Source organism: Colobus angolensis, unplaced genomic scaffold (genome assembly GCF_000951035.1).
Source record: "Colobus angolensis palliatus isolate OR3802 unplaced genomic scaffold, Cang.pa_1.0 Scaffold2, whole genome shotgun sequence".
NCBI classification, from domain to species: domain Eukaryota; kingdom Metazoa; phylum Chordata; class Mammalia; order Primates; family Cercopithecidae; genus Colobus; species Colobus angolensis.
The window spans coordinates 9,002,457-9,012,683 of record NW_012115154.1 but is presented as its reverse complement, the minus strand read 5'-3'; the positions used below and the strand labels follow the sequence as shown (position 1 = coordinate 9,012,683).

At 51.3% G+C, this 10,227-nt stretch overlaps 2 protein-coding genes across 4 annotated transcripts in view; both read right to left on the bottom strand.

Annotated features, from left to right (window-relative positions):
- NDUFB2 (NADH dehydrogenase (ubiquinone) 1 beta subcomplex, 2, 8kDa) overlaps positions 1-550 on the bottom strand; it is a 20,414-nt gene extending 19,864 nt beyond the window's left edge. For 2 of the 3 annotated variants that reach the window (XM_011941292.1, XM_011941291.1), the window contains exon 1: positions 382-550. In XM_011941292.1, the coding sequence (XP_011796682.1) occupies positions 382-479 (98 nt within the window). In that variant the 5' untranslated portion in view covers positions 480-550. The remainder of the gene's footprint in view (positions 1-381) is intronic. The other variant, XM_011941293.1, reaches the window with a different exon arrangement.
- Positions 551-3,157: 2,607 nt separating this feature from the next.
- ADCK2 (aarF domain containing kinase 2) overlaps positions 3,158-10,227 on the bottom strand; it is a 52,824-nt gene continuing 45,754 nt past the window's right edge. The window contains exons 8-10 of the mRNA XM_011941566.1: positions 9,744-9,872; positions 8,652-8,705; positions 3,158-3,615 (exon numbers count right to left, since the gene is read on the bottom strand). Of these exons, the coding sequence (XP_011796956.1) occupies positions 3,475-3,615; positions 8,652-8,705; positions 9,744-9,872 (324 nt within the window). The 3' untranslated portion in view covers positions 3,158-3,474. The remainder of the gene's footprint in view (positions 3,616-8,651; positions 8,706-9,743; positions 9,873-10,227) is intronic.

Here is a 10,227-nt window from a genome sequence, read left to right as displayed (position 1 = left end):
CGCCACCGCCCTCCGCCTCGCTCCAGCAGCGTCCACAAATGCGGCGCAGGCTGCTGCCACCGCCTGGACCGCCCGCGCCGGCGCCCACTCGCTCAGCCGGCTCTGCATTCACGCGTGCGTCTCCCAAGGGCAGGTAGCCCCTACGACCAGGACAGCCCCGCACACGGTGTACCATCTGGCCAACAAAGTCTCTCCCTGTCTCCCTCCGCCCAGCTGGGTCCCTCTCCCCGAGCCGCGGCGTCAGGGGACGGGAGGACTACATGTCCCAGCATGCCTCAGGATGCGGCCTCTCCAGGCGCCCCAGTCAAGGTGAGAGCGTCCCAGGGACCCGCGCTGTCCGCTATAGGCCGGCGAGGCCCCCATCCCCAGCCGGACACTCACTGACGGACTCCACCATCTGCAGCAGTCCGTGCGCGGCCGCTTCTGAAAAGGCGGCCTCCAGCGCGAGCGAAAGACGCCAGCCGAATCAGGGCGGACATACTCGCCTGCGTCCGCCCGGCAGTTCCAAGCCGCCTCGCCCCTGCCTACTTCACTTCCTCGGCGCCCCGCCTTCCGTGACGTCACGGAGTCGCCCGTCTCCAGGAGGGGGGGAGCCGGCAGTTGCTCCCGACCCAAATTAGCTGTGGGTCCTTTAGCTGCAGGAAGCCTCTCTCCTGAGAGCAAAGCCCACGCATAGTTTATGGTTGCTGAGCTGCCCCGTGCCTCCTGAAACAGCTTGTTGGTTGCCCCTCTGATCCAGTAGGGCTCTCCCCCGTTCTCCTGCCCCTCCTAAAACTGAGTGGTGTATAATTTTTTTTTTTTTTTGAGACAAAGCCTTCCTCTGTCGCCCAGGCTGGAATGCAGTGACACCATCTCGGCTCACTGCAACCTCTGCCTCCCAGGCTCAAGCGATTCTATTGCCTCAGCTTCCCGAGTAGCTGGGATTACAGGCGCGCGCCACTGCGCCAGGCTAATTTTTGTATTTTTAGTAGAGACGCGTTTTCACCATGTTTGCCAGGCTGGTCTCGAACTCCTGAGCTTAGGTGATCTGCCCACCTCAGCCTCCCAAAGTGCTGGGGTTACAGACGTCAGCCACCGCTCCCGGCATGAACGGTGTATAAATTAGAGGAGAGCATCCGCTATTTTCAGGATGAAAGTTGACTTACTTGTTTTCCAGATACTCGCTAAGAACTCTAAGGGCAAATATCCTTTTCTGCGTTTTGCAGGCCGCATCGTGGCCCTCTTCTGGTTATCAGATGAACACCCTATTTGAACGGATGTATTTCAGAAAGTGAGGGAAGGGATGTCAAGCCCTACCACCGAGTGCTCAGCTTCTAAATGCAAATAAGATTCCCATTCAAATTTTAACTAACTGTGAGGACAGACTCTAGGTGACCTAACATACAGCATCTAAGCCCAAATCAAGAAGCTACTCTGGAGCTGGAAGTAGAAAACAAAGAGATGAGGAAAAAAAAGTTGTTCACAAAATTTTATGTTAACTTAATTCCCTACTCCGAAAGGTTCACTTGATTTCCCTCTCCCTATAGGTTTTGTTGAGACGGAGTCTCACTCTGTCGCCCAGGCTGGAGTTCAGTAGTGCGATCTGGGCTCACTGCGACCTCCGCCTCCCGGGTCCAAGCGATTCTCCTGCCCCAGCCGCCCGATTAGCTGGGACTACAGGCACCGGCCACCACGCCCGGCTAATTTTTGTTAGAGACAGGGTTTCACCATGTTGGCCAGGCTGGTCTCAAACTCCTGACCTCAGGTAACCTGCCTGCCTCAACCTCCCAAAGTGTTGGATAACAGGCATAAGCCACTGCGCTGGCCCATGTGCCCCTTTTCTATTGCTGCTGTAACAGCTCCTAGGAACTGAGGCCCTGGGCCCAACACCCCCCAAGCTCACCTGGCATCAGATCCACCCAGTGAAGCCCGGAGATGCAGCCGCCTTAGGAGAGACCCTGAGCCAGAGGACCCAGCTACACCCAGATTTCTGACCCACAGAAACTGGGAGACAATAAATGCTGTTGTTTTAAGCCACTATATTTTGGGATGGTTCGTACACAGCAATAGATAATACAGGCCACAAATGGCTTGATTCGATTCACTGGCTTTAAGGCTGTGTTGGCATAGGCTCGGGGAGGAGACTGCTGTCTTTTTGTCCCTCTCCCACCTCCACACTGTACCTGAATGTGCACTGGCACAAGGGGCTGTGTGACCAGCTGGTGTGCTCTCTCCCAGCCATCTGGAGCTATCCCAACCCCTCTCTGCCTGCCTTGAATGCCCCAAGACCTGGGAAGGAAAAAATAACATCACCTCCCTAGAAAAAAACTGCACCAAAGGAATCTCTGTCCACCTAAACCATACTGCTCCCTGAAAGACAGGAATGAGGAACTTTATCCTGGAGAAGGAAAGAATGGAAGAAACTAGTCCTGTGGTCAGGGCAGGACTTTTGGAGAGCACAGGGCTTGACTCCATTCACTGCCTAGTGGTTTCTAAGACGAGCAATATAATCTATGAAGGTGCAGGGATAAAATGTGATTTTACCTAAAAAAAAAAAAAAAGAGAGATTAAGCTTTACAAATATCCCCCCTCCAGGCTGACCCCCAGGCCCCTCCTAGTCTGCCAGCCGGCCACATCAGCTCAGCTCTGAGAAGAAATCCCATGGTTGGGCCTGGTGGAGAGGGGCAGGCAGTGGTCACTGCAGGTATGTCCCCGGGCACTGCCATGGAGAAGAGGACATACTGGTTATATTAACTCTGTTCCTATTCACCAAAATTAATGCCTGCAAGTGGACAGGCGCAGACACTGTGGCAGAGAAACTGTAGTTCCAGACTAGCGTGTGAACCCGGGGCCATGTTAAGGAAGTAGCCAAGCTGTTCTGCTCATGTGGCCCAGTATGTCAGCCACTTTCATCAGTTTTGTTTTGCCTCATAATAAAAGTCAGCAAGATAATTTGAAGTACAATGAAATTTGCCCTAAGTGTATATTTATGCTGGCAGATAGCACCTGCAGGAAATTTATACATAAATTGTGTGTGTGTGTGTGTTTGTGTGTGGGTATGTGTGTGCGCGCACGCTATGGATCAATAGGACTTGATGGCATTTTCTAACCTGAATATCAAAGTCTGGGAACTACCAGCAGAACCCACCTGACCAGGGAGTACAGCGGGTCAAGAAAAGAGAAAAACAGGAAAACAAAATAAATTTATTTGTCCGCCTACACAGAACATTTTCCCTGAAGGAGAGTGTCCCTGGCACCTGGCCCAGCTTCCACAATGGAATGGATAGGCCCCTTCCCTCCTTTTACTCCCTAATTGGCCCAAAGCTTTTGAACAGACCCTCAAACCAAGCGGAGGAAGCCATGATGTGCCTTCCACCCCTGGAGGGTCACATTTGAAATTGGTGTCCCAATTTTAAAACATCCCAGCTGCCATAGGAGAGGCTCTTGGAAGTAGCCTCCAGCTCTTGACAAGGGCCCACACAGGCCACTGCCCCATCACGGGGGGCACGCTGGGCCTGTGAGGAGGAAGGGCCTCGCTGCCTCCAGGATGTCCAGTTTGGGGTCCAGCGAGCGGCCAAGCCCCTCCAACACCATGATGGCAAATACAATGGAGGCAAAGTTGCTCTCAAGCTTTACCTGGAACAGAAAAACAGAACAGTTCGTCTTGGAACCTACTGATACAGGGACGTGTGTCCTGGATAATCACCTTGCTGTCCACTCTCAGCCTCCCTCAGACCTGCCCACGGGATGTTTACCATCTACCTGACATTCTCTTCTTTACCGCATCATCTCCCCAACCATCTCATCTACTCGCCCAGCCTCCCATCTACTGGACACACTAAGGAAAAATCTAGGGGTGCGGAATATACTTTTCTAGGTTTGTGTCCATTTGTGCATATGAATGAATGATCAAATAAATCTTTCACACATATCCCAGACTCTATACATTTAAATACAGGTCATTCTTCAAAACCTATGGTAACCTGTATGTATGTATGTATATATGTATCTTATAGACAGGGTCTCACTGTCACCTACGCTGGAGTGCATTGGCAAGATCACAGCTCACTGCAGCCTTGAGCCCCTGGACTTAAGGGATCCTTCTGCCTCAGCCTCCTGAGACTGGGACTCTTTTGTAAACAGACGGTCTTGCAATGTTGACAAGGCTGATCTCGAACTCCTGGCCCCAAGGAATCCTCCCACCTTGGCCGCCCCAAGTGTTGAGATTACAGGCAGGAGCCACGTCAGCTGGTCTACAATAGCCTTTTTAAGAGACAACACACAAGCTAGGCGCGGTGGCTCATGCCTGTGATCCCAGCACTTTGGGAGGCCGAGGTGAGTGGATCACAAGGTCAGGAGATCAAGACCATCCTGGCTAACACAGTGAAACCCTGTCTCTACTAAAAATACAAAAAAATTAGCTGGGCATGGTGGCAGGCACCTGTGGTCCCAGCTACTCGGGAAGCTGAGGCAGGAGAATGGCGTGAACCCAGGAGGTGGAGCTTGCAGTGAGCCGAGATTGCACCACTGCACTCCAGTCTGGGCAACAGAGTGAAACTGCATCTCAAAAAAAAAAACAAATAAGAGACAATACACATTTGACTGCTCAAACAGGGTACAGCTATCCCTTCAGAGCCAGATTAGTAGCAATAGCAATTGACAAGGATTATTCAACTATTCTTCAAAAGTATCATCATTATCCCCATTCTATAGAGAAAGAAGCTGTGGCTCAGAGAGGTTCAATGACTTGCTCAAGGCCACTGAGTGAGGAGGAATAGAGCCAGATTTAAACCTAGAAGAACAGGAATCTGCTTTTTAAGTGGACAGAAGGTCAGGAAATGGAAGGTTGAATCATGGGAAATATTCTTTGTTAGAAATTAAAAAGTATTTGTCTCCATTAAGGGCTGGAAGGTTGTCAGGGGTTGGGCTGATCTAGAAGCAGCAGCATGTGGAGCCCAGGAGCAGCTTGTGAAGTTCCAGCCTGGCAGACTGGCCACACAGGCTCCGGTCCGGGTGGGAACCCAGGGCTCCAACACCTCTGGGAATGCTTTCATTCTGAAGCTGGGTGGTGGGTTCTTGGTGTGGATTGGATTCCTTTACCTCTATGTTACTGTCAAATACTTTATTTTTAAAAATTAAGTGCTACCTGAATAGATATTTCTTCTAAGGAAGATATATAAATGGCCAACTGGCATATGAAAAGATGTTCAACATCATGAATCAGTAGAGAAATGCAATCAAAACCACAATGAGACATCACGTCACACCCATTAGGATGGCCACAAAAAACAAAACAAAATGACAACTGTTGGTGAGGATGAGAGAAACGACCCCTTCTGTACTGTTGGTGGGCATATAAAATGGTACAGCTCCTATGGAAGTTCCTCAAAAACTAAAAACATACCATAGGATCCAGAAAACCCATTTTGGGGTATATGTTTAAAAACTGGAAAGCCAGAATACAATTTATAGACCTTACTGGCTACATTAAACATTTTTAAAACTTTTCTAAAATTTGAAAGTAGGATCTTGGAAAGGTATTTACACGTTCATGTTCACTGCAGCATTCTTCACTGTAACCGAGAAGTGGAAACAACCCAGTGAACATCAACAGAGTAACAGGCCGGGCGCGGCGGCTCACACCTGTAATCCCAGCACTTCGGGAGGCCGAGGCGGGCGGGTCACCTGAGGTCAGGAGTTCGAGACCAGCCTGGCCAACATGGCAAAACCCCATCTCTACTAAAAATACAAAAATTAGCTGGGCATGGTGGCGGGTGCCTATAATCCCAGTTACTTGGGAGGCTGAGGCACGAGAATCGTTTGAATCTGGGAAGCAGAGGTTGCAATGAGCCAAGACTGCACCACTGCACTCCAGCCTGGGCAAAAGAGTGAGACCCTGTCTCTTTTTTTTTTTTTTTTTTTTTGAGACGGAGTCTCGCTCTGTCGCCCAGGCTGGAGTGCAGTGGCCGGATCTCAGCTCACTGCAAGCTCCGCCTCCCAGGTTTATGCCATTCTCCTGCCTCAGCCTCCCGAGTAGCTGGGACTACAGGCGCCCGCCACCTCGCCCGGCTAGTTTTTTGTATTTTTTAGTAGAGACGGAGTTTCACTGTGTTAGCCAGGATGGTCTCGATCTCCTGACCTCGTGATCCGCCCGTCTCGGCCTCCCAAAGTGCTGGGATTACAGGCTTGAGCCACCGCGCCCGGCCAAGACCCTGTCTCAAAAGGAAATCCTGTCACATGTTACAACATGGATCAAACCTGGGGACACTATATTGAGTAAAACAAGCCAATCACAAAAGGACAATATACTGTATAATTCCACTTATATGAAATATCTAGAGTAGCCAAAATCATGGAAACATAAAACAGCATGGTGGTTCCCAGGGCTGGGTGGAGAGGGGAATGGGGAGCTAGTCAATTTGCACAAAGCTATACTATGCACCTGGAGAGGGTTGAGGGGTAAATTTTTGGTGTTTTTCATCACAATGAAAAATTTGTAAATGTTTTCAAACTTAAGTGCCTAGTGAAGTGCTTAGAATGCAGTAGCTGCCCTAGACCCTCTGTCTGCTCTTCCATCCTAGGAACAGCAGCAGCCAACACTCAAGGCCCCTCACCCACCATGCCCCAAACTATGTGGGGAGCAGATGTTCAGAGTGAGCCACGGAGGCAGGAGGACCCAGCAGCAGGTGGGGGCTCGGCCCACATGGCCACAAGTGAGCTGCTGGGCCTCTCAGCTTTGGTGCCTGCCTCTTGGAACACTGAGGGGATAAATTGGATACTAATAGATGTCATATAGCTAAGCGAGGTACCACAGGGCAAGCAGAGGGGGCCACAGCACAGCACTGTAAGTACAATCACCATGGCCTCTGCGGGCTGAGAACTGCTGGCACAGGTCAGTGCTGCTGGGCGAAGGGGCTGACGGAAGCCTTTCCGCCTGCTCCAGGCCCCGTGCTCTCAGCTCCCAAGAGTGCACATCCTTTCCCGTTCCTCTCCGAGCTACTCGCTAGCAACGGTTGAGGCTCTCCCCTAAGACTAAGGCAACACTTAAGCTGTTTTTACAACAGAACTTTGCCAAAGTTTTAGAAAGCATGAAAAAGTTTTTCACCAAAAACTAAAACCAAAAAACCCCACCAACAAAGCCAACCCAAGCTCTGGAGTTAGAGAGACAGGGGTCCAGACTAGGGCTTCACCATGCACAGGACATGGATAGTTACTTAGCCTCTGTCCGCCATCTCCTGATGGAGACAAAACAGTGGGGATCCTACCCGCCTGTGGGACTGTCCTGACATTGAGCTGAGGTGTGTGGAAAGCACCTGGCCTCTCCCAGATGGTGAGCTTCACACACACACCAGTGGCAGCCCTAACTGCTCCCATCACTCCTGGGGGCCCTAACTGCTCCCGTCAGTCCTGAGGGACCCTTCGGTCTGTATCTCAGTTGAGTCCCAAGCGCATGGCTATTGCAGAGCACTGTGGGAGCAGCAGAGCCAGCACCTGGCCTGGGTCCTGGGTCCTATGACAAACCCTGGCTCTGCTGTGAGGTCGACCAGATGAGCTGCCCGCCTGTCCTCCAGCATACCCACTGCAGGATGAAGGGGCCAGAGCAGACAGGAAGCTCCTTTCTGGCTCTTACTTCTATGTTATTATTCTTGCCAGCTGCTGCCATTTCCACGTAATGTTTCCTTCTTAAGATTGTAGACCCTCAACAGATGCAATGGAAGATTGTATACCCTCAACAGATTGTAGACCCTCAACAGATGCAATGGAAAAGGCCATCTTCCGACAAGGTCCTCCCTGCTCCACCTTCAACACTGCTTGCCCCTGGCCAGCAGCCTTAGTTTAAAGAGTGCCCTTAGTTTAAAGAGGCTCCATGACAAGGCAACAGAGCCAGGGCACAGGCTAAGATGAACCATGAGGCCAGCTCCCTCTAATGGACTGCAGCAGCCAGGCAGGGGCCATAACAGTCCCGCTAGGGTCTCTGAAAGCACCAGGACACGAGGCATGACCCTCTCGAGTGGACCCTGGACCCCAGGACTTCATTCCACCAGGAAAGAGCTAAGCATGACTCACATTAACACAAGCAGCAAGAATGTGAACCAAGGAGAGAAAGACATGAAAAGCCAGAGGTAGAGGCTGTTTCTACATTTTAAAATACACTTTTCTACTTTTAAATGTCACAGATACTTAGACTGCACTGACTTGACAGATACACAGACTAACTGTGCTACAAAGCACTTGTTGCAAATGGCTTGTTACTAAAAATGCCTTCAAAATATGTAATAGGCCGGGCGCAGTGGCTCATGCCTATAATCCCAACACTTTGGGAGGCTGAGAAGCGTGGATCACCTGAGGTCAGGAGTTCGAGACCAGCCTGGCCAACATGGTGAAATCCCGTCTCTACTAAAAATACAAAAATTAGCCAGGCATGGAGGTGCGTGCCTGTAATCCCAGCTACTCAGGAGACTGAGGCAAGAGACTCACTGGAACTCAGGAAGCAGAGGCTGCAGTCAGCCGAGATTGTGCCACTGCACTCCAGCCTGGGCAAGAGAGTGAGACTGTGTCTCAAAAAAATATATATATATATAATAGAAGCACCTCCCACCACCCTGTGTCCTCCCATCCCGCCCTACCCCATCCCACCTTCCCCAGAGACCTCCCCTCTGACTGGCCCTCACCTTGTGAGTCATCAGCAACTTAAAGACACTGGAGAGAAGGCTGGACACGTGAAGCTGGGAAAACAAAATAAAGGCTAATGCAGACCACAGAGGCTTCCAGAACCGATTCTTTCCTACCACCCACACACTCTCAGCCCCAGGATCCCACCCCACTCCCCCGCCAGGGCACACATACACCAGTGAGCGCAAAAGGGACCATCGGACAAACTTGGAAAGGACTCCTCCAGCACAAGCCCAACTCCCACCTCAAGACTCAGTCACAGAGCCTTTGGAGGACAAGCCTTTGAGCCCCACCCACCCCATCCCTGAAGCAACCACAAAAATCACACCTGCCTGTAATCCTAGCACTTTGGGAGGCCAAAGCGGGTGGATCACTTGAGGTCAGGAGTTCGAGACCAGCCTGGCCAACATGGTGAAACCCCATTTCTACTAAAAATATAAAAATTAGCCGGACGTGGTGGCAGATGCCTGTAATCCCAGCTACTCAGGAGCCAGAGGCAGGAGAATTTGCTTGAACCTGGGAGGTGGAGGTTGCAGTGAGCTGAGATTGCACCACTACACTCCAACTTGGGTGACACAGCAAGACTCCGTCTCAAAAAAATTAAAAAAAATAATCACACCTGGATAGACTAGATCAGCAGGGCCAGCGTGCCAGTGGCCACTCCTTGTCTGACCCATTCCTGTTAATGTGGCCATGAACTTGGGGATAAAACAGTCACATTTGCTAGAACTGTGTGTAAAATACAAAGCAAGCTCTGGCTTGGGTTTAAATAAGGGACATGCGCATTGGGCATATCATTTGGCTGCTTGGAGACCACAGTCCTCCCTCCCTGTGTGCTTGGCTGTCCCCAAATGAACAGCGACCCTGGATGAGGAAGAAGCTGCAGTCTCCTAAGTGGCACTGCACAAGGAGGCCCCCTTGAGCACCAGGAACTTCACCGGGCCTCCTCATGCCTGGAAGATGTGGGGTGGTTCTTTTTTTGCTTTAACACTCACACCCCTCATAAGGAGGTCTCCCTTAGACCCAGGATCTGCTCTGCCCCAGGCCAGGTATGGACACCCCGGCCCCTGTTCCGCAAGTGACCTGCCCACCTTCTCCAGGGTGATGGTGTTCTTCCTGGCCTGGGTCACCAGCGTGGCCATCTCGGTTTTGAACCCCTCCACGTCCCTGCACTCGCTGGCCCGGGCATGATGCAGGATCAGCTCAGCCACTCTCTGACCCTGAAAGATGCAACAGAAAAGGGTCTTGGAGTGGAGCGAGCATAAACCTGGATGCGGTGCCCAAGCGTCTTTCTCATCTCAGCAGCTCCACCCTGACTTTTCTGGCATCTTGCTTTTGGCTCTTCCTCCTCGGGCTGTGACTTTTTCCCTTTGCCCAAACCCACAGGGAGGAATGCCCCCACCCCTGCTGCACTGCACCTCAGTGCTTAACCTTGGCCCAGGGGACACTTTCAAACCAACTTCAGGCCCCAGCTTTGGATTTGCCCTCTCGGAGGCAGGGACTGCCCTGCATTTTGCTGTTTTAATCCCAACATTTTGGGAGGCCGAGGCAGGTGGATCACCTGCAGTCAGGAGT